Source organism: Crassostrea angulata, chromosome 10 (assembly GCF_025612915.1).
Source record: "Crassostrea angulata isolate pt1a10 chromosome 10, ASM2561291v2, whole genome shotgun sequence".
Classification (NCBI taxonomy): Eukaryota; Metazoa; Mollusca; class Bivalvia; order Ostreida; family Ostreidae; genus Magallana; species Magallana angulata.
In genome coordinates this window covers 38,718,997-38,743,211 of record NC_069120.1, presented here as the reverse complement: position 1 = coordinate 38,743,211, position 24,215 = coordinate 38,718,997, and the positions used below count along the sequence as shown (strand labels likewise).

At 33.4% G+C, this 24,215-nt stretch overlaps 2 protein-coding genes across 3 annotated transcripts; both read right to left on the bottom strand.

Annotated features, from left to right (window-relative positions):
* Positions 1–8,127: 8,127 nt before the first annotated feature.
* On the bottom strand, positions 8,128–10,533 carry LOC128164582 (monocarboxylate transporter 13-like). The gene is made up of 4 exons (XM_052828508.1): positions 10,356–10,533; positions 9,966–10,109; positions 8,545–9,444; positions 8,128–8,285 (listed from the first exon to the last, which is right to left on the bottom strand). Exons 1-4 carry the CDS (start codon positions 10,531–10,533, stop codon positions 8,128–8,130), a joined length of 1,380 nt encoding a protein of 459 aa, XP_052684468.1.
* A 9,269-nt stretch (positions 10,534–19,802) lies between these two features.
* On the bottom strand, positions 19,803–23,794 carry LOC128167408 (monocarboxylate transporter 13-like). Of its 2 annotated transcripts, XM_052833114.1 has the most exons (4): positions 23,435–23,794; positions 23,064–23,207; positions 21,633–22,532; positions 19,803–21,360 (listed from the first exon to the last, which is right to left on the bottom strand). In XM_052833114.1, exons 1-4 carry the CDS (start codon positions 23,610–23,612, stop codon positions 21,203–21,205), a joined length of 1,380 nt encoding a protein of 459 aa, XP_052689074.1. In that variant the 5' UTR covers positions 23,613–23,794; the 3' UTR covers positions 19,803–21,202. The 2 variants fall into 2 exon arrangements, with proteins under 2 accessions (XP_052689074.1, XP_052689075.1); XM_052833115.1 differs by lacking the exon at positions 23,064–23,207.
* Between the last annotated feature and the right edge of the window lie 421 nt (positions 23,795–24,215).

Sequence of the window (24,215 nt, the reverse complement as noted above, 5' to 3'; positions counted from 1 at the left end):
CTGAAATTTTAAAGCCTAACGTTAAATTCCGAAATCCCTCTTTTCATGCCTCAGTTCCTCCAATTTACCTTCGAGCTTTTTTCCCTTCAAATTTCTAATAACGATATGGTCTTTTGTTTTCAGAGACATCAAAGCTATATTTTTTGGAAGTGCCTGCTTGCATGGCTCTGTGTAAAAAATATCTTATTCTATTTATACATGTAAGTTGTCAATTTTTGAACAACTGGAACCGCGGTCGTGTAAATTTACGTATGAGAATGGCATTAACATTTTGATAATTCTTGATAGAAGTTAAAATAAATTAAGCAAATTTAATTTTGTATAAAAAAACCATTTATGCATTGAATCATCTTCGCTAGCCAAGGATGACGATTCACTTTGTTTCTCTATTGAAAATGAATAGAAAAATACGTGGATCGTCACATACCTTGGCTAGCGAAGATGGCAATAAACATTCTCTACAAAATTTTGCTATCTTGTAAATGACATGGACCTTGTTTTAATAAATTTGTTTGATCTAATATATGTATCTCAAGACTTTTCCCTGAAATGACTGCGGAATCAACAAACGCTTACAGGGCCGTGATTTATCGGATTTGTCACACAACGCGACGATATAGGACTCATTCATTTCAAAACTGATGACTCGGATTTTTTACATACATTTAGCGATTTTACGAAAGTACACCAGTAAATTTCTGAAAGTGCAACCACGAGGTAAAGCTGTGAGTGTGAAACGCCTTCTTGAAATATATATACATCTACATGTATATTATGTAAAATAATAATAGAAACAGACTATAGATATGTAATATGATTCCAAATGTAAAATGCATGCCATTGTGAATAATGTATACGTACGTATATATATATATAGAACAACAATCATCATGTATGTGTATGTACAGCCTATTTGTCAAGCCACCCAGAACGGCTACGATTACCGTAAGAAAAAAAATGTTACATTGCATTTACAGCAAACATCCAGAGACTTATCTTTTGTTCACTTATGATTTAGTTCTCTCCCTTGACTACCCTCAGAGAGAGAGAGAGAGAGAGAGAGAGAGAGAGAGAGAGAGAGAGAGAGAGAGAGAGAGAGAGAGAGAGAGCGCAATGCCTTACTTGATTAAAAAGATTAAGGTTTTGTTTGTTTATTAGAATTATATTAAAGTTGAAATTTTCAGGTCTTATATCGCGACCACACGCGTTTGAAACATGATCATCTGACTTCTAAGCGTACTAATCATAATGTTTATAACATTAAAAAAGATTTATTTCATCAGAAAATCAAAGTTTGAATAACCATTGTCAGTTCCTTAAGTCAGATATTTCGATTTCATGGATAAGTATACCTAGTATTCATTTCCAGAAAATTTGTTATTTCCTGATCTGCTGATTTTTGTTCCGATCTGATTAAAGAAAATGAATAATAAATTATTCAACGCGACAGTTTCGCATGTCTGACAAGTTTTACGCTCATCGAATCCTTTGAATTGATGCATCTAATTATAATATAACAGTTCAGAAATATAAGTTATCTTTTCTAACGGAGTCAAATTCAGAAAGCACACATTTGCTAGCAGTAAAGTAAAAATGTGTATTTTATAGATTCAAGCATATTTGTAATAATAATTGATAGAATACCATCCAAATAGTTTATTTATGTAGCATGATAAAACCCCCCTCCTCTCTAAACACTGAAGAGGTCATAAATAAACCGAAATATGAATAATATGAAATCATTATGAATAAGAAAACATTTAATTTCCAGTTCTATAAAGTAGCAAATTTTCTCATGATATTGATGAAATCGGAGATAGCTCAGAGTTTCTATGATTAGAGTTGTCATGTACAAATTTTGATTATCAATAATCTAAATTTTTGTATAGGACAGGTTATCGTGTCAAAGATTTTACTTCTGTTTAGTTTGTTTTTCTTCTAAATTTTAGCGCGATTTTAATCAAAATACTTTCTCAGGGTTTGAATATGGCTATTGTTTGAAAAAAACACCTTTTGTTAGGTTCAAATGTTGGTTCATCTCATTTACTCGTTTATCTACGTTTATGATAGTAAAAACGTCAAATGTCTTAGAGTTTTAGATAATTGAATTTCCTCACCTGTCATCTTTATTTTGCTAAAAGCATTTACAGGCATTATGTACTTCAAAGGGAATTAATTGGCTAGGTAATTTACTTAAGGATTAACTCAGGTGCCATGGTCTGAGCTATTATTCATTTATCGTTTTACACATGTTACATAATTTTTGTTTTATATACTGATGAATTTCTTTTGTACGTTAGTCGGAATCGGACAGCCGTCCCGATATCACCGATCTGTATCAAAATTACTGTCAGGTCCTTAATAAATGTTGAAACTCTGATTGGACTTTACTCGGTTACTTTTACCAAAGTGAGGGCTACCAACCGAGTGTTGATCGGGTTATAGTACAGCCGAGTGTTGATCGAGTGGTACAGTAGTCCTTATTGGTGGTGCTAATTTTATTGTCGGTAATCGTCCCAAACCTTTCTGGACTGGACATTGCCGGTAAAATCCTTACGGACATTCCGGGAAAAAGGGATAATTGGTGCAGATAACCGGGTACGATCCACGGACCTCCGGACAAGCGAGTTTTCCCCAAACCTCAACTTACCAGGACCCACAGCCTCAACATGGACTGACATGCATTTCCGACCACAGTGGCAGTTTTCGGCGCCGGTGTGCAGTAGATGTAATCGACGGCATTACAACGCCTGCAACGCTTTGGAAAAACGATGTCACCGATGTGGACAGGAAGGACATTTTGGCAGAGCGTGCGGAAACATTGGATCCCGCACTGTATATAAAACGGAACCGAAAAGAAAACGAGATTTTCAGCGACTCCGAGAACACAACGAAAGAAAGAAACTCGTCAGAGCACTTCCGTTTTCCAAGTTAAGTGACGCCGCTTTTAAACAATATGTTAGTGATAAGTCTGTTTTCATGTTAGATTTAAAAGCAAATATGAAGAAATTTCAAGAAACTATCGCGACTTTGAAAACGGACAACTTGCAACTAGATTCAAAAGTAAAGCAACTTTCGTCGGAACTGGAAGATAAAGACGACAAAATCAAATTTTATACGGTTTGTCTAGGTGGTGTTGTTTCGGACGGAAGGAAAACGCGATCCATAATTTCGGAGTACCAGTGGCTTCTGGACAATTATGAAATGGAACACATCATCTTGCGATCTATTAAAAGAAAATGTGTATGCAGGACAGAATCGGAGATCGACAGCGAGTTTTTACGTAAAGAACATCGGCGGATAAAGAAATTCGGAATTGACTTTGTGCTTAAATCATAACAATATAACATTAACTTTTTAGTCTTTTTGTAATGTGGACTGTCACCTATAGTTTTGCGTAAATTGTAAAGGGAATTGTTTCATGTATGCGGCATGTGTAAAATGAGTTGAAATTTTATTAGTTTAAGTTTGGGGACCAAACTTTTTGTAGCAGGGAGGAGTTGTCATGTACAAATTTTGATTATCAATAATCTAAATTTTTGTATAGGACAGGTTATCGTGTCAAAGATTTTACTTCTGTTTAGTTTGTTTTTCTTCTAAATTTTAGCGCGATTTTAATCAAAATACTTTCTCAGGGTTTGAATATGGCTATTGTTTGAAAAAAAACACCTTTTGTTAGGTTCAAATGTTGGTTCATCTCATTTACTCGTTTATCTACGTTTATGATAGTAAAAACGTCAAATGTCTTAGAGTTTTAGATAATTGAATTTCCTCACCTGTCATCTTTATTTTGCTAAAAGCATTTACAGGCATTATGTACTTCAAAGGGAATTAATTGGCTAGGTAATTTACTTAAGGATTAACTCAGGTGCCATGGTCTGAGCTATTATTCATTTATCGTTTTACACATGTTACATAATTTTTGTTTTATATACTGATGAATTTCTTTTGTACGTTAGTCGGAATCGGACAGCCGTCCCGATATCACCGATCTGTATCAAAATTACTGTCAGGTCCTTAATAAATGTTGAAACGCTGATTGGACTTTACTCGGTTACTTTTACCAAAGTGAGGGCTACCAACCGAGTGTTGATCGGGTTATAGTACAGCCGAGTGTTGATCGAGTGGTACAGTAGTCCTTATTGGTGGTGCTAATTTTATTGTCGGTAATCGTCCCAAACCTTTCTGGACTGGACATTGCCGGTAAAATCCTTACGGACATTCCGGGAAAAAGGATAATAGTTGTCATGTACAAATTTTGATTATCAATAATCTAAATTTTTGTATAGGACAGAATGACCAGCAACACTTTTCAACTTGTAGAACCACCATGAAGAAACCAAAAAAAGATACGGTCATATCGTGGGACCCTGTCTGTTTAAGGTAACATACATTTACAACCAATACAGAATTTAAAAAAAAAAAAAATCAATGCCACAAAAGATACTGCAATGTGCTTATATACTTCAATATGCTTACAAATGTTGGATGCTTAAAAATCCACGAGTTATGCATTTTTATGACACAAACTGATATTTATTTTAAAAAGACAAATTCTAAGACCCTTCGTTAAAGTATAGTTGTAAGAGAGGATGTCAAATGAATGCAAACTCTATCTCCATGATTTCTTGTCGTGACCTCCTAAACATGAGATACTCACTCTACATTTACAACTTCTTGTATGCCATCTAGTGATAAGGTTGCAAGAGGAAAACATGTAGATGATTACCTACCTCCAAACGGTGGTCCAATGAAATATCATACTAAGTAGTACACAGGATAACGTGAGGTGTTGGTAACCAACTCCATACCCTGTTAACTGACTCCCCAAGAAACTTAAGTCAATGTTTAAAATATGACTCAATCACAAGAAAAGAAAGACCTAATCCACAGAGGGAACATCTGGAAACAAAGCCAACGTGGTTCCATTATACAGCATAGTTAATATTTATGTAAGTCGGTTCTGACTGCCTAAGCCATGCATGAATATTGTGCATTATTTTATGCATATACGTTTTTATTCTTAATATTATCAAAAATACTTTCTCGTAAATTAGAAGGCATTTGATTGGTACACGATTGGTTAAAGTCGTAAGTGAAGGGGTGTGGGGTTTTCGTTTAATCATTTTATGAAACATCAGAGCGGTATAAGAAAGCCAAAACTAATGTCTTTTCCCTTTTTCCCACCTCCCACTTTGGCAAAAGAGATCCCGCAGGAATGTTCACGAAGCTATCTTAGGACTACGAAGCGTCTTGAGTAGGTCTAATAAACGTCTTAGTTCTAAGTCAGTTTCTCGAAGCTCTCCTAAATTTAGGACGCGCCAAAACTTTGTCTTAACGTTACAACACAAAAAGTCTTTTCCTAAGACCACCCTAAAAATGAAAATCCTGGTTACATGGAATACCTGGGATATTTTGAAGAATTTTCCTAAAAGTGGAAGAATAAGAAATTCATTTTTACAGACTATGTGTAAACCACTATCTTCGACAAACTTCAAACTCCTAATGCAGTTAGGGGAGGGGGGGGGGGTTGGAGGTATGGTCGTTTATTCTTTTACAATATTAATTTTTAATCATTCTTAACTCTAAATTATATATATATATATATATATATATATATATATATATATATATATATATATATATATATATATATATAGTGGGGGGCTAATTGACATATATTTTGTATGTATGTAAGATTAAAGGTACATTGACAACGGGACAAATCGCTTCTTACCCACTTTCCCTCACTACGTGAGCGTTGTAAGCTGCTGAATTCATAAAACTATTTAAGATTCTTCACATTTTGATAATTAAATAATGATATTGGCATGAGTAAGTCACTGTACATTGCTTTGAACATTGACCAATAAATCAGATTTCTTTGGCTCAGGAGACAACATAGATTCAACGTGTAAGATTTTTTTTTTTTATTGCTGAAGTCCATTTATTTCTTGATAATGATTTAAAGAAGTATATATTATTTGAAATAAGTTGATATGTAATATTTTGTAGACGGAAGGAAATTAGCTCTCTGTTTTGACAATATATTTTGTGCAAAAGCTAGTGTCTTATGCTTACCAGAATGACAAAAGTACAAATGATTTCAAACAATTTCTAACTTCAAACAATGCACATTTGTAGTTTAAATGATAATTTGTTCATAAATTAAGAACTATACGTTATTCAATGTTTCTCCAAGTTATCAAGTTAATCATGAATTGTATTGAGATTAAAAGTTTTAGTTCTAGCAAGTCTCCTTTAAAGTACTTATTATTAAGTAACTTTGACTGGAATAGGCGATAAACACATAAACACTTATTAAAAGTTTTAATTTTTTCAAAATATGTGTATTTTTGCATATCTATACAATCCAAATATAATCATAAATAAATATATATTGTCTCAATGTACAAATTATCTCTGTCAAAATGTTTATGTTTTTTCACTGCAAAGGCCTCTCAAATTCTATATGAATAAATGAATTTAAAAAAAAGATGTTAGTAGGTTAGGATATCCTAACTGAAGACGTTCTTAAGTTACCGTCGAGCTACACCTAAAGATACGTCCTGGGTTGATCTTAAGATGTTCCCAACTCTTTTTCCCAAGTCATGTCTTGGGAACCATCTTATGTCAAACCTTAAGAAAGTTTCATGGCCATTCCTGCTGCTCGTGGGAGAAATTTTTACTTTTGAAAGTACTTTAAAAGCATCAACCATTCTATTTACCAGGAGTCAGTTGTCATTGATATTGTACAAATAAAAATTAAGGACATATTGTTGCACATCAATTACATTAAACAATGATACACTTTGAAAGATACCAGAGAAAAAAAATCACGAAGAAATCTAAATTTGAAAAACAGTTGTGTAGCTTAATATTGACGTTATTTCTCACATTTAGGTTTCAAATACTAGTATATATACTTTTGTTGTTAGGGTCACATAGCTGCAATCAAACCTGGCCGCTGTATTTTGACCCCCCCCCTTTTTTTTAGAGACAGTGGGCGAATTTATTGATCAAAAACTAGTTCGAGTTTAGGTTTATGGTTTGATAATAGTTTCATATCTGTTTGAAACCAGTTAGGTGGTTCGAAGGTTTAGCACTAAATGGAAAGTTAGTTTAGAAAAATGGCTGTCATTGCACTAGCATACCTATTGGATTTGTTCTTGAAATATAAAGAAGATAGTTTTTGAAATCTGCATTTGCATGAAAGTCTTTATTAAACAGTGCAGACAATTTTTTTCCTGGCAATACCCACATATTAGGTTATTCTGTGAACCTATTGCAAAATTGACTTTTAACACCATATCAATATTTTGGAAAAGTGAATGCTGCTATGAAAAACTATATATAAATATTCATTTTTCTACACGTATATCAATAGAGATCATTTGATTCACTCAAGGCGTTTGAAACAAGTTAAAAATGACACTGGTTTCAAGTGAAATATCCACTAATTACGTGGTCTTAGCTCAAAAGCCAGACAAATGTTGTTGATTTCAAAGAGCCGTAGTTGAATGGCCAGCAATACATTACAATGTGTACTAAAAAAATGTTATGAGCATATCTTTCAATGAATTCTTTTTTTTTTTTCATCAACCACTTTGAAAGTTTTTCCTTTGCCTGTTGTAAATTGCAAAGGGTAATTCTCAGTGTTTGTATTAATGGAATCGCTGTCTTTCACATCATTATTTTGGTCAGTACTATATTACTATCATAGATCCTTTGAGACACATATGTTTAACGTTAGAACAATACTCATATGATTCGCTGAGTTCATTCTTTGACACATGTGCATAACTTGAGTATCAACAACTCTCTTTCGAACACCTCTCCGCCATCTTGAAAGGATTTAAAACCCCCAAAACCGCACTCGAAGGTGGTTTTAGGTTTCCTGAAAACTTGTTTCAGTTTAAAGCCAATAAATACAAAAACTAGTTTTAGTTTAAAACTAGTTCAAAACCAGTTTTGCAAATAAATAAAAAGTTTGCAAAACCGAATTAAAACCTAAACTAGTTTTTGATCAATAAATTCGCCCGGTAACATTTATTTACTACATGGAGAATAGTTCCTTGGAATTCGATTTTTATGTACCTAATTGTCTATGTAATAATTAATTATATTTTATCGTGGTTTACTGGATCCTGATATTGAATATTTATTGGATCGTTTAAAACAGTCTCTTATTGGAATGATCAACATCACAATTCCGCTCAATAATACGGATAATCCAGCAAAATAGAAGACACTTTCATAGGAATCTGTTTGTTGTCTCAGGTAACCTTTAATGAAATAAGATCCACAATACGAATAATCATTCAAATCTTATACTAGTAATTAATGGATGTCACATACACAAGCACTTCAATTAACAAATTATGCAATGGATTCTTTTTAATGAAGAAACCGTTGACATCCGTTATCTTGAATTATTTTCATTCATTTATTATTATAACCCCATATACTTTTACTTTGTACTTTTATTGAAGAAACCACATTGTATTTAAGAACCATGATCAGCGTATGAGGATGTTGTCTTACCTCCAACCGGTGGTCCAATGAAACAGCCTACTCCACAGGCTAACATAAGGTAACCCATTCCATCCCCAATCAGCCTACTTCCCACGAAATCCGAGACCAAAATTACTCTGAGGCTCAGTGTAATGCCAGCAGATAATCCATAAAGGGAGTTGACCAAAGCGAGGGCCAACATGTTATGCAATACCGGCAAGGTTAAGGCTGTGATACACAGCCCCGTCACAAAGTTTGTGGACAAACACAACAGACATCTGTTGATGCTATGGCGATTCCCCAGAAATCCACCCACGACGCTACCGCATACTGTTGTACCTTGAACAATGGATATAAGCGTTGCCGCCTGGGTCAAGCTTAGATCAATTTTGGTGTAGTAATCGGGACCAAGGAGTACCAACAATGCAGTACCGATGTTCCATAAAAAGTTGTTAATTGTAAAAAGAACATATGGACCATTGGTCAAAAGTTGCAGCAATGTCGATTTTGTTTTTGTTTCTGGGTCTTTTGTCATCTTTCTAGCTTTGTGTGAACACATTTCATTTGTTATTATTGATCCATCGCAACCAATAGAGTTTTCAGACACACCATGAACGGTAAAAACAGTTGTTGTGCTTTCTGACAAGTCAGTATTCACCGTTTTAGACTTTGTCTTTTTCCACTCACGTTGTATTGGGGACTCTCTCAAGAGCCCAGCTAGTATGAAAGTTTGCAAGTTAACAGCGGCAATTATGAACATGGATCCTCTCCACCCATACATTTCGATGAGATCCTTGTAAATAAATGGAAACACAACGCCTCCTAGTGAAGAACCGGAAAATACCACACCTGTCACGAGACCCCTTTTTTGTTCAAACCAGAGTCCCGAGAGTGTGTGGGATGGTATGTAGAGAAAACAGTATCCTAAACCTATTAAAACGTGATCAAATTAATCAACAAAGACACAATATCATGATGCATATTGTCACTTGTGGCTTACATCAATGTATGAGGAGAATACAATAATTCTCTAATTTTGAATATTATCTGAAGCTACAACTAAAATATCAGGAAAAAACCCTTTTCATAACTAGGTTTGATGATACATGCAGAATGATAAGCTGTATAAAACAATTTTTGATATGTGTGACGTCGCTAACAATTTTATTAAATTATATCGATGATTAATAAACCTGAACTTATTGCAATTATGATGGCTGGCCTACCAGACCTTTCCTTAATTGATTCCGACATTATTGACAGTTTCTACACACACGAATGAACATAACATGAAATCAACGTCATTTAATAAGGATGTTCACATCTGGAGTTCTTAATTTTTATTTCTGAAAATGTTTCTACTCAGATAACTCAATTTCAGAGAAATCAAACGATGTTTATATATCCAACAAACCCTTTTTTTTAAGAAAACATGTAGTACTTTGTCTTACCTGTCAGAACTCCATAGAACACAATCAAGTATGGCAAATTTGGAGTAAAGGGTAGTACGGATAACCCAATGCTGCTTAGTAAAGCTCCCAGCAAACAAACTCTCCTGTATGACGTTTTTCTCATTAAAAAACTGGCCAGAGGACCTAAAAATTAATTTTGAAACAAACTTATACGTTGTTAATATTGGCCAAAAAGTTACAATCTATCAAGTTAGAGGTATATCAAAAGTATTAAAATAATTGAAAAATCAATTTTTTTTAAAATCTTAAAATCGGACAAAGAAGGCACCCCCAACAATCACCAATATGTTAGCATGACTAAATGTTTGGATCGTAAACCGGTAACTTATCAAGAATATATTTGTTCAAAAAGGTAAAAATGATACTCACCGGCAGACATTTGGAACCCAAGGTGTATGGAACCAATGGCTGAAATCAAAGATAAGCCTTGATCGAACTCTTTTTGGAGTTCTATAACATATATTCCAAAGGCAAGGCTGACCCCGTAGACGACGACCTCAATCAGAAATGCCGAAACGGCAATAACTAAGCCCCAGGTGATATCCATTGTCTCTCTTTCTATCCAATCCAAACTTCGCACCGCACTAATATCCCCAACACTTCAAAATATCATCTGCATCTCTCACATAACCCACAACGTCAGTTTTGATAAAATTAACAACCCCCCCCCCCCCCCCCCCCATTTATTTTTAAACATTATAAACTTTGAAAATACAATGGAGATTTGATGTACGATAAAGTAAAAAAAAAATGCAGGGATCAGTGATGAAGGTCAATATTACGGCGGTGCATTCAATATTCAAAGTTCTTTTTTCTGCAATCTGAAACTGTATGAAATAACGCATTGTGTGAACAATGCTTCATGTGGAGACATATCTGAGGATAAAGCATTGAAATAAAATATAGATATAGCAAGAATGCGGTAAATGAATAAACATACAGGTAAATCTCGAATTTGGGTTTATTACATTCTGTGCACATTATTCTGTATGATTATTTTCTTCCTTTCAAGGTTTCAGTATTTTCACATAAGCCTAACGTTTTACAGTGGCAACAACGTTATTGTTAACAAGCCAGTCGTGTTCAGTTACACTGGTGTTAAGCCGATATGCGTACCATTTGGTACGCATATCAGAAGATGGCGACGAACTCTGCAGGTTCGTAAGTTTACACAACTCTTTTTATTTATTCAGATCGTATTTCAGCGGGTAAAGCATCAGTGTTTGAAGGGCTAGCGAGTCTTCACATGTAGCAACCTATAAAATAATCCAAAACTGCATATTAATTGATGTTTTCTTCGTTAATGAAAATCCCGATGATATACGTACCTACGGCATGTTTATGTTTTTGGATATACGTACCATATTTTGATGATATGGGTACCACCTACTCTCCTATTATATTTAGTGTTTTCTTTTTTTCACTGAACTGTGCGGTTTTGAGACGTTGAATGCATTTGTGTTTTATCGTTATCCCCAGAGCGTCAGGATGTGGAGAACTTGGACATATATCATTACTTTATAGTAGCGGGAAATAAACATTCAAATTTTCAATATATCATACTAATTGATCTCTTGTTTTCGGTCGGTCGGTTCAATCAGTTTTGATATACGCTTAATACTGAACCTCGATTCTGGAAATACTTTTTTCAGAGAATTCAGAAACAAGACCGGATGAATCCCAAGTAAGTATATATTTTTATAGTTGTCAAGAAATGATCCTATCTGTTTAATGTCAATTGTTTTAAAATGATAAATACGCCGAGTTAAATTGTTTCATGCTTTATCATTTAAACAGAATTCAACAATGATATATTTTTGAACAAAATATTCTTTTATTTGTCTATTGTTTCATTCGTTTGTAATTTTATACAGTTAAACTTCGATATCTTGAACACCGATATCTCGAATACAATGGATATGTAGAAGTGATTTGTAATTAACTACCACTCATTTTTTAAGTATCGTATTCGTACCCTCAAAATCTCGAATACTCGGATATCTCGAAGTTATAAACAGTCCCATCTAGTTCGAGATAACGAATTTTGACTGTATTTATAAACAAAATCATTTTTTATACTTGAATATTTTTTTTCTGATAAAGAAATTGAAGGACTCTAAATATCTGTATCATTCAGACTTGAATGTTGAATTTGGACTTAAATTAAGTGAGATTTTGGTAATCTGATGATTATATATCAGGCAATCTAAATCACATGTATTTCTTTCTTAGATTATTTTTTTTCATTTATAGTTTTCATTTAACAAGTTGTTTAAATTTTTTTTTTACGAAATACAGTTAAATAAGTTATAAATATGTAATTCCCTTGAAAAAAAAAATCAATTTGTATATTAGTGGTACGTATATCTTACCGATGGTACGCATACAGAAATTCTTATTTGTTTCATGGTACGTATATCTGTTTTTGTAGGTACGCATATCATCGGAAATTTAATTAATGAAGAAAATATCAATTAATATGCAGTTTTAGATTATTTTATAGGTTGCTACATGTGAAGACTCGCTAGCCCTTCAAACACTGATGTATTGCGCGCTGAAATACGATCTGAATAAATAAAAAGAGTTGTGTAAACTTACGAACCTGCAGAGGTCGTCGCCATCTTATGATTTGCGTACAAAATGGTACGCATATCGGCTTAACACCAGTGAGTTATTCGTGTACCGTAGGTGATCGTTCGTGTTATGTGCGGGGTAGTGCGTGTATCAGGAAAATTGGTTTTTCGTTTTTTACCGTGCGTGATCGTGGTTTTTTTTTTCGTTTTGTAACTTTTTTACGGAATGCCATGACAACAAGAAGTAGTTTTTAAAACAAAGCAGCAATGTGACTTTAAGACTCTTTTATAGAAGAACATTGACAATTGTTAGCTCACCTGAGCTGAAAGATCAAATGAGCTATTGTGATCACATTTTGTCCGTTGTCCGTCTGTCCATCCGTCCGTCTGTAAACTTTTTACATTTTGAACTTCTTCTCTAAAACCGCTTATCCAATTTCAACCAACTTTGTCACAAAGTATCCTTAAGGTAAGCCAAAATAAATTGCAGAAATGAAAGACCTATCTTTATTCAAAGCTGAGAAAACCTCGAAACTGTAGAAAAGGGGGTGGGGGGTGCATTTTTAAAAATCTTCTTCTCAAGAACTACTGACTCAAATTCAACGTAGTTTAGCATAAATTATCCTTATGGGAAGGAAAATATAAATTCGAAAAATTAAGGGCTAATTCTGTTTCAAATTTGAGTAATTTACGGAAATGATAATAAGACAGGGAGAATTAGGGTCAATCAGTTTAACTTCGGGTTCGGTATTCCATATTTCAAAACCCTCTTTGAAACAAAGAAGCAGCCATTTTAAACGTATAAGAAATGGGTCAATCTGGCAAAGATGAATTTGGTTGCTGTGGAACAGTTTGCGTGCGAAAGAAATATTTGAAACGTACAAGATACATTAATGCCGATTTTGTGAAGTAAATTGAAATTAAATATTCCAATGCGTTGACATTTTCACCTTTGACAATGGTTTTAGCTTGTTTTGATTTTCGTTTCGCTTTCATGAATTATGGTTTGTAACTTAGGGGAACTATCGCCTGTATTTTGTAATTTTTACGTACCAATCAAATAAAGACATCGGAAAGTAAGACAGCTGACTGCGGAAAATAAGATACATTAACAGGAACGGTACTTAAACAACTAAAATACAAATTCTAATGGTAATACGGTATGGTTTTTGCGTAATAGTTGATTACTGCAGTGTGTTTTAGGCTAGTTGTAAGTATTTTCTCGTCTATTCAGTCTAAATTAAACGGAGATTAATTTTGCTGATGGAAATAATAAGTGCGTGTACATGTAGCAGAGACATAAATGTTAGCTCACCTGAGGTGAAATATACAGAGAAATATATTTAAAAATATTCTTCTCAAAAATCAATCGGCCAAAAAAGCTGTAACTTGTGTGGAAGCATCCTCAAGTAGTGTAGATTCAAGCTTATCAAAACCATGATCCCCGGGGTACGGTGGGGCCCCAGTGGGGGGATCAAATTTTTAGATACAAACGTATAGAGAAAAATCATTAAAAAATTCTTTTCAAAAACCAGTTAGCCAGGAAAGCTGTAACTTATGTGGAAGCATCTTCAGGTAGTGTAGATTCAATTTTTTTTTCAAATCACGATCCCCGGGGGTAAGGTGGGGCCACAATGGGGGGTCGAAATTTTTACATAGGAATACATAGAGAAAAATCTTCTCAACAAAAACCAGTAGGCCAGAAAAGCTGTAAATTGTTTGGAAGCATCCTCAGGTAGTGTAGATTCAAATTTGTTCAAACCATGATCCCGGGGGCAGGGTGCGGCCACAATGGGTGGGTCGAATTTCACATAGGAATATATAGCGAAAAATCTTTAAAAAATTTTCTTCTCAAAAACCAATTGGCCAGAAAAGCTGTAACTTTTATGGAAGCATCCTCGGGTAGTGTTGATTCATTCTAGTTTTTTCAAACCATGATTTCAGGGGATAGGGTGGGGCCACGATGGGGGGTCAAATTATGGTGGTGCGTGTAATTCGGTATTATCTCTACGTAATAGTTGATTAATGCAACATGTTCTATTAAGAAGTTCGGCAATTTCAATCTAAACGGAGATTATTCTCGCTGCTAGAAATATATAACTAAAGTATATATATGATGAAAAATAGATTGAGTTCTTTGTTTTAGTGCAGTTTTCTCTTGGTTTAATTGTTTACAAATTCCTATAATTTTACTAACCTGAAAGTCAAGCTTCGAGTTATAAGCAAGATACAGAGCTTTGCGCACAATGCTACTATATGTTTGTACACAAAGCTGAGGTCATCCTTTAGTTTGTTTATGTTTTAAATGCAGCTATGCTGAATAGGAAATACCAAGTTTACAATTCTTAAGTTGAATGTAATAAACTCATGTGAACAAAAACATGACTCAAACCAAGCTATGTATCTTGCTTATGATTCTACGATTAACACTGAAATTTTGGTTGATCTATAGAAATGTCTTGCTAAAAGGATGATATGCTGTAATTACTTTCTGGTGCCTCTTCTTCAACGATGAATTGCATAAAATCTACACAAATTTTTGATAGTTTTTTTAACACAAGTAAATGAAAACAATGCCTTTTATACAGTTTCCATAGGCCTGACACATTATTATGATGAGGATAAATGCATTATCGGTGTTCTTAAAAAATTATCGCAATGGAAAATCATAATTGCTGATACACATTTGTTGTTTTTTAATAAAGATGAAAATAATGGATGGGCCTTGGTACAATAGAGCGACATGCCTGCCAATACATTAATTTGAATTATAGCTCTTTAACATATGTGACAACATTTTCAGTTAAGTTTATTTTCTTCAATCAAGTGAGTAAGGATATGAAAGGTCATACGAAATAAATTCATGCCTGGTAAATGACAATCGTCTATAATGGAGAAGGCCAATTAAATTTTTCAATGTTTTTAATTTGAGGAATTGAGCGCATTCATTCTGGTGCATTGAGGTACACTTTTCTTCTTTCACATATAGATTTTTTAAAAATACAATAAGTAGCAAGTAGTGGAGGGAGAAAATGTACCTTTATGCTCTCATGTATTTTAATCGTTTTATAAAGTGATGGGGGGGGGGGGGGGTGATAAAATAAAGGGAACTGGAAGTTAACCGTGAACACCAACTGAAAATTTAGTTATTCATATTGCATATAATCTTATTTTCGGTAAAAATGGTATTCCATAAAGGTAAATATGTCAAAGATTAAGTATATGCTAAAATAATTGACAATTCGGATATTCATTTTTGGTTAATCTGCCGAGGGGCCGCATGGCACAATATCCTTTGAACGCCCATATAAAGCCAGTGTTGCTCAGGTGAGCGATGTGGCCCATTGGGCCTCTTGTTTACATTCAGGCATTTCAACGAACCATTTAATCCTTTTCGGTCGAGTTAGATTTGCATGATTTTGTAATCAGTCTATACCAAGCATCCATCGTATTTTGATACGCTCTCCTCTCCGTTAAATTGTATAAATATTCATGATATGATTGCAATTTGAATTTATTTAGACGCTTTAAAATTAAGAATTATTGGAATTTAATTATGTACGGCCTATCATGGAAATATAGGATGAGTTAAATTGAATTTTTTTGGAACAAGGTAAAAAATTTACCTGTTTATCGCACAGTTAACTTGGATAAAATAAACATCAACTCGTTTGTAGATAAATGCTCTTAGATTTTCCATCATCTTCGTTTCTTTTCACCTAATCTTCTTAGACTTATGATAGAACTTATATTATTCGTTGTGAAGACAAAACAATTCAATTGGTGTGTGGATCCTTTCCAAGTGTTTACCTCATAAAATAAAAGAGTGCATGAGTACTGTACATGCCACATTTCAATAAAACACAAGCATTGTAATAAAATTAAAACAATACGTTTTCTTTATTCTATTCTTAAGGGTTACGTTTACTCAGAGTTTGAGATTTCAAAAAATATTTTTACAAAGTTCAATATCTGAAGTCCAAAGTTGTATTAAAAAAACAAAATAACAATGTTATTAACAAATATCGATATTGATATCCATGATTTGTTTATTTGAGGAAGATATGCTCCGACAAAGGTAGATTAATATTAAAACAGAGGAAATTCGGACTAATTTTTTCATTTTCTTTTTTTCTCTTAAAAACTTTCTGTTGCAATGTAATTGCAAAAGTAAAGTTTCTATATGTTTGTTCATATCATTTAAAATTATTTTTGTTGTATTTACTCGTTTATGAATTTATATCACTGGCTGGCACGCGATTGGAAAAATCTTTAAAATACATAAAATCGATTCAAGATAAAATATCTCGAAATTTTGATCATTGACCTTATATAATGTTAATGTCAACATAATACAGACAACAAAAACAGTTTTAGGCAATCAAAGGTTTGGAGCTCCTATTACTCAGTTTTTTGTAAAACTCGATCAAAAATGGGTACAATTTTGGAATTTCATAGACGAAATTCGGATTAAATTAAACTTAAAATATGAGCTTAAACGATTCAGTTATATATAAAATTAGTAAAGCTATTCATATTTTATCATTTTCCAACCTACAAATTGTTTTATTGTTTCTAATAATTACAAAATAAAGAAAACCTTGAAAATGGTGGACAATTTTGACAATTTTTTCAAAAAACATTCAGAGGTCACTAGTAGAAAAAGTAGGTCATTGACCTAGTTATTTGAAAGTGAAAAATAGCACCACAATAGTGGGGCTACAATGTAGAATAAGTAGTTTTTCGTTTCTATTAGTGGATTTTTTTTCGCCCCTGAGTAAACGTAATCCTTAAGAATAATTTTTGATTTTGCATGTTCAATGGTGTTGAATCGTTCGTTTGCGTTTTTATCGTTATCGTTCGTGTTTCGGGAAAACCGTCCGTGTTTCCTGCGTAATCGTTCGTGTATCGTGCATGATCGTTCGTGTATAAGAATCGTGCGTATACCATGTTATATATCTTTCATAAATTAAATGCAAATGGAACATCGATTTCTCAAGAGATGTTTTATTTTGTTTATCTTATGAAACAAATACTTCTTATGCATGCTCTGCTAGCAAGCTATTATAAACATCATAACAATAACGCCTATGCATTTTCTAGTGATATGCATATCTCTTCTCAGAATTGTTAAAAGCGTTAAACCATCCGTAAATGTATTGAGAATGAAATCTTATTTTATTGAGAGAGAGAGAGAGAGAGAGAGAGAGAGAGAGAGAGAGAGAGAGAGCAATGCCTTACTTGATTAAAAAGATTAAGGTTTTGTTTGATTATTAGAATTATATTAAAGTTGAAATTTTCAGGTCTTATATCGCGACCATACGCGTTTGAAACATGATCATCTGACTTCTAAGCGTACTAATCATAATGCTTATAACATTAAAAAAGATTTATTTCATCAGAAAATCAAAGTTTGAATAACCACTGTCAGTTCTTAAGTCAGATATTTCGATTTCATGGATAAGTATACCTTGTATTCATTTCCAGAAAATTTGTTATTTCCTGATCTGCTAATAATTGTTCCGATCTGATTAAAGAAAATGAATAATAAATTATTCAACGCGACAGTTAAGCATGTCTGACAAGTTTTACGCTCATCGAATCCTTTGAATTGATGCATCTAGTTATAATATAACAGCTCAGTTATCTTTTCTAACGGAGTCAAATTCAGAAAGCACACATTTGCTATAGCAGTAAAGTAAAAATGCGTATTTAATAGGTCTTAGCATATTTGTAATATTATTGATAGAATAATAATATGGTATTGATAGAATACCATCCAAATAGTTTATTTACGTAGCATGCTAAAATCCCCCTCCTCTCTGAAGAGGTCATAAATAAAACGAAATATGTATAATATGAAATCATTATTAATAAGAAAACAATTAATTTCCAGTTCTATAAAGTAGCAAATTTTCTCATGATATTGATGAAATCGGACATAGCTCAGAGTTTCTATGATTAGAATGACCAGCAACAAAAAAAAGAGATACTGTCACATCGTAGGACCCTGTCTGTTTAAGGTAACATACATTTACGACCTATACAGATAATTAAAAAAAAATCAATGCCACAAAAGATACTGCAATGTGCTTATATACTTCAATATGGTTACAAATATTGGATGCTTAAAAATCCACGAGTTATGCATTTTTATGACACAAACTGATATTTATTTTAAAAAGACAAATTCTAAGACCCTTCGTTAAAGTATAGTTGTAAGAGAGGATGTCAAATGAATGCAAACTCTATCTCCATGATTTCTTGTCGTGACCTCCTAAACATGAGATATTCACTCTACATTTACAACTTCTTGCATCTAGTGATAAGGTTGCAAGAGGAAAACATGTAGATGATTACCTACCTCCAAACGGTGGTCCAATGAAACATCATACTAAGTAGTACACAGGATAACATGAGTTGTTCGTAACCAACTCCCTACCTTGTTAACTGACTCCCCCAAAAAAACTTGAGTCTGACTCAATCACAAGAAAAGAAAGACCTAATCCACAAAGAGAACATCTGGAAACAAAACCAACGTGGTTCCATTATACAGCATCGTTAATATTTATGTAAGTCGGTTCTGACTGCCTAAGCCATGCATGAATATTATGTATTATTTTATGCATATTAGTTTTTATTCAAAATATTATCAAAAATACTTTCTCGTAAATTAGAAGGCATTTGATTGGTACACGATTGGTTAAAGTCGTAAGTGAAGGGGTGTGGGGTTTTCGTTTAATCATTTTATGAAACGTTAGAGTGGTATAAGAAAGCCTAACGTCTTTTCCCTTTTTCCCACCCACTTTGGCAAAAGAGATCCTGCAGGCATGTTCACGAAGCTATCTTAGGACTACGATGCGTCTTGAGTAGGTCTTATGAAACGTCTAAGTTCTAAGTCAGTTTCTCGAAGCTCTCCTAAATTTAGGACGCGCCAAAACTTTGTCCTAACGTTACGACACAAAAAGATTTGTCCTAAGACCATCCTAAAAATGAAAATTTTTCTAAAAGTGGAAGAATAAGAAATTCATTTTGTCAGTCTATGTGTAAACCACTATCTTCGACAAACTTCAAACTCCTAATCCGGTTAGGGGAGGGGGGGGTTGGAGGTATGGTCGTTTATTCTTATACAATATTAACTTTCAATCATTTATATATATATATATATATATATATATATATATATATATATATATATATATATATATATATATATATATATATATATATATGGGCTAAATAACGTATATTTTGTATGTATGTAAGATTAAAGATACATGGACAACGGGACAAATCGCTCAGCTCCTTACCCAATTTCCCTCACTACGTGAGCGTTGGCTGATGAATTCATAAAACTGTTTAAGATTCTTTACATATTAATAATTAAATAATGATATTGGCATGAGTAAGACCCTGTACCTTGTTTTGATAATTCACCAATAAATCAGATTTTTTTGGCACAGGAGACAACATAGATTCAAATAAACCATGTAAGATCATTTTTTTTTTATTGCTGAAGTCAATTTATTTCTTGATAATGATTTAAAGAAGTATATATTATTTGAAATAAGCTGATATTTAATACTTTGTAGACTGAAGGAAAATTAGCTCTCTGTTTTGACAATAAATTTTGCGCAAAAACTAGTGTCTTATGCTTACCAGAATGGCAAAATTACCAATGATTTCAAACAATTTCTAACTTCAAAGAATGTACATTTGTTCATAAATTAAGAACTATACGTTATTCAATGTTTCTCCAAGTTATCAAGTTAATCATGAATTGTATTGCAGTTAAAAGTTTTAGTTCTAGCAAGTCTCTTTTAAGGCACTTATTATTAAGTAACTTTGACTGGAATAGGCGATAAACACTTATCAAAAGTTTTATTTTTTTCAAAATATGTGTATTTTTGCATAGCTATACAATCCAAATATAATAATAAATGAATATATATTGTCTCAATGTACAAATAATCTCTGTCAAAATTATTATGATTTTTCACTGCAAAGGCCTCTCAAATTCTATATGAATAAATATATTTAAAAAAAGATTTTAGTATGTTAGGATACCCTAACTGAAGATGTTCTTAAGTTACCGTCGAGCTACACCTAAATATACGTCCTGGGTTGATCTTAGGATGTTCCCAACTCTTTTTCCCAAGTCATGTCTTGGGAACCATCTTATATCAAACCTTAGGAAATGTTTCGTGGCCATTCTTGCTGCTCATGGCAGAAATTTTTACTTATGAAAGTACTTTAAAAGCATCGACCATTCTCTTTACCAGGAGTCAGTTGTCATTGATATTATACAAAGTAAAATTAAGGACATATTGTTGCACATCAATTACATTAAACAATGATACACTATGAAAGATACCAGAAAAAAAAATCACGAAAAAATCTAAATTTGAAAAAAAAGTTGCTTAATATTGACGTTATTTCACATATTTAGTATTCAAATACTAGTATATATACTTTTGTTGTTAAGCAACAGGGTCACATAGCAGCAATCAAACCTGGCCGCTGTATTTTGACCCCCCCCCCATTTTTTTTTAGAGACAGTAACATTTATTTACTACTTTGAGAATAGTTCCTTGGAATTCGTTTTTTATGTACCTAATTGTCTATGTAATAATTAATTATATTTTATCGTGGTTTACTGGATCCTGATATTGAATATTTATTGGATCGTTTAAAACAGTCTCTTATTGGAATGATCAACATCACAATTCCGCTCAATAATACGGATAATCCAGCAAAATAGAAGGCACTTTCATAGGAATCTGTTTGTTGTCTCAGGTAACCTTTAATGAATAAGAACCACAATACGAATAATCATACAAATCTTATACTAGTAATTAATGGATATCACATACACAAGCACTTCAATTAACAAATTATAAAATGAATTCTTTTTTAGGAAGAAACCGTTGACACCCGTTATCTTGAATTATTTTCATTCATTTATTATTACAACATCATTCTAATTACTCCATATGCTTTTACTTTGTACTTTTATTGAAGAAACCACATTGTATTTAAGAACCATGATCAGCGTATGAGGATGTTGTCTTACCTCCAACCGGTGGTCCAATGAAACAGCCTACTCCACAGGCTAACATAAGGTAACCCATTCCATCCCCAATCAGCCTACTTCCCACGAAATCCGAGACCAAAGTTACTGTAAGGCTCAGTGTAATGCCAGCAGATAATCCATAAAGGGAGTTGACCAAAGCGAGGGCCAACATGTTATGCAATACCGGCAAGGTTAAGACTGTGATACACAGCCCCGTCACAAAGTTTGTGGACAAACACAACAGACATCTGTTGATGCTATGGTGATTCCCCAGAAATCCACCCGCGACGCTACCGCATACTTTTGTACCTTGAAAAATGGACATAAGCGTTGCCGCCTGGGTCAAGCTTAGATCAATTTTGGTGTAGTAATCGGGACCAAGGAGTAGCATCAATGTAGTACCGATGTTCCATAAAAAATTGTTAATTGTAAAAAGAACATATGGACCATTGGTCAAGAGTTGCAGCAATGTCGATTTTGCTTTTGTTACGGGGTCTTTTGTCATCTTTCTAGCTTTGTGTGAACACCTTTCATTTGTTATTATTGATCCATCGCAACCAATAGAGTTTTCAGACACATCATGAACGGTAAAAACAGTTGTTGTGCTTTCTGACAAGTCAGTATTTACCGTGTTGGACTTTGTCTTTTTCCACTCACGTTGTATTGGGGACTCTCTCAAGAGCCCAGCTAATATGAAAGTTTGCAAGTTAACAGCGGCAATTATGAACATGGATCCTCTCCACCCATACACTTCGATGAGATCCTTGTTAATAAATGGAAACACAACGCCTCCCAGTGAAGAACCGGAAAATACCACACCTGTCACGAGACCCCTTTTTTGTTCAAACCAGAGTCCCGAGAGTGTGTGGGATGGTATGTAGAGAAAACAGTACCCTAAACCTATTAAAACGTGATCAGATTAATCAACAAAGACACAATATCATGATGCATATTGTCACTTGTGACTTACATCAATGTATGAGGAGAATACAACAATTCTCTAATTTTGAACATTATCTGAAGCTACAATTAAAATATCAGGAAAAAACCCTTTTCATAACTAGGTTTGATGATGCAGGCAGAATGATAAGCTGTATAAAACAATTTTTGATATGTGTGACGTCACTAACAAGTTTATTAAATTATATCGATGATTTATAAACCTGAACTTATTGCAATTATGATGGCTGACCTACCAAACCTTTCCTTAATTGATTCCGACATTATTGACAGTTTTACACACACAACTGAACAAAACATGAAATTAACGTCATTTGATAAGGAGGTGCACATCTGGAGTTCTTAATTTTTATTTCTGAAAAATTTTCTACTCGGATAACTCAATTTCAGAGAAATCAAACGATGTTTATATATCCAACGCACTTTTTTTTTTTTTTTTAGAAAACATGTACATACTGTACTTTGTCTTACCTGTGAAAACTCCATAAAACACTATCAAATATGGCAAATTTGGAGTAAAGGGTAATGCGGATAATCCAATGCTGCTTAGCAAAGCTCCCAGCAAACAAACTCTCCTGTATGACGTTTTTCTCATTAAAAAACTAGCCAGAGGGCCTAAAAATTAATTTTGAAACAAACAATTGACCAAAAAGTTATAATCTATCAAGTTAGAGGCATGTCAAAAGTAAATAATTAAATAATCATTTTTTTTTAAATCTTAAAATCGGACAAAGAAGGCACCCCCAACAATCACCAATATGTTAGCATGACTAAATGTTTGGATCGTAAACCGGTAACTTATCAAGAATATATTTGTTCAAAAAGGAAAAAATGATACTCACCGGCAGACAGTTGGAACCCAAAGTGTATGGAACCAATGGCTGAAATCAAAGATAAGCCTTGATCGAACTCTTTTTGGAGTTCTATAACATATATTCCAAAGGCAAGGCTGACCCCGTAGACGACGACCTCAATCAGAAATGCCGAAACGGCAATAACTAAGCCCCAGGTGATATTCATTGTCTCTCTTTCTATCCAACCCAAACTTCGCACCGCACTAATATCCTCAACACTTCAAAATATCATCTGCATCTCTCACATAACCCACAATGTCAGTTTTTAGCAGTTTTAGAGGAGAGCACATGCTATGTCCTAAAATCGTCTCATAAACTGTAATTTTGCATTTAAATATGGCGAATCTACGAAGCAGGAAAGCATAGGTTTTTGCATACTCATTGTAACTTAAATATCGGATGCTTTATATATATATATATATATATATATATATATATATATATATATATATATATATATATATATATATATATATATATATATATATACACACTTTTTAGCATCATACAACGGAATGCCTTCATCAGTGTAACTGTAATCATTAATAAAATTATGCCTGATAAGTAATTATTATAAAATTTATTAAAATCCTACTTTCATTTTCGATTAACAATACCATAATAGCAAAAATGGGAGTGAGGTGGTAGGCACGCTTTGGTCAGTGGAATTTTTTAAAACCAAAATATGTAGATATTACATGTATATTCACAATTAAAGGTTTGACAAAGAGCTAGAGCCACGAACCATAAAAAAGGGCCTTATTTAGAA

Bases quoted from the DNA above. Each gene is read 5' to 3' on its own strand.
- LOC128164582 (XM_052828508.1), bottom strand. From the start codon at position 10,533: ATGGATATCACCTGGGGCTTAGTTATTGCCGTTTCGGCATTTCTGATT. The intron at 9,445-9,965 runs GTAAGACAAAGT...ACGTTTTAATAG, and splicing joins GTTCTATGGAGTTCTGACAG to GTTTAGGATACTGTTTTCTC. The intron at 8,286-8,544 runs GTAAGACAACAT...ATTTCATTAAAG, and splicing joins CATTGGACCACCGGTTGGAG to GTTACCTGAGACAACAAACA.
- LOC128167408 (XM_052833114.1), bottom strand. From the start codon at position 23,612: ATGAATATCACCTGGGGCTTAGTTATTGCCGTTTCGGCATTTCTGATT. The intron at 23,208-23,434 runs GTGAGTATCATT...ATTAATTTTTAG, and splicing joins TGGGTTCCAACTGTCTGCCG to GCCCTCTGGCTAGTTTTTTA. The intron at 21,361-21,632 runs GTAAGACAACAT...TATTCATTAAAG, and splicing joins CATTGGACCACCGGTTGGAG to GTTACCTGAGACAACAAACA.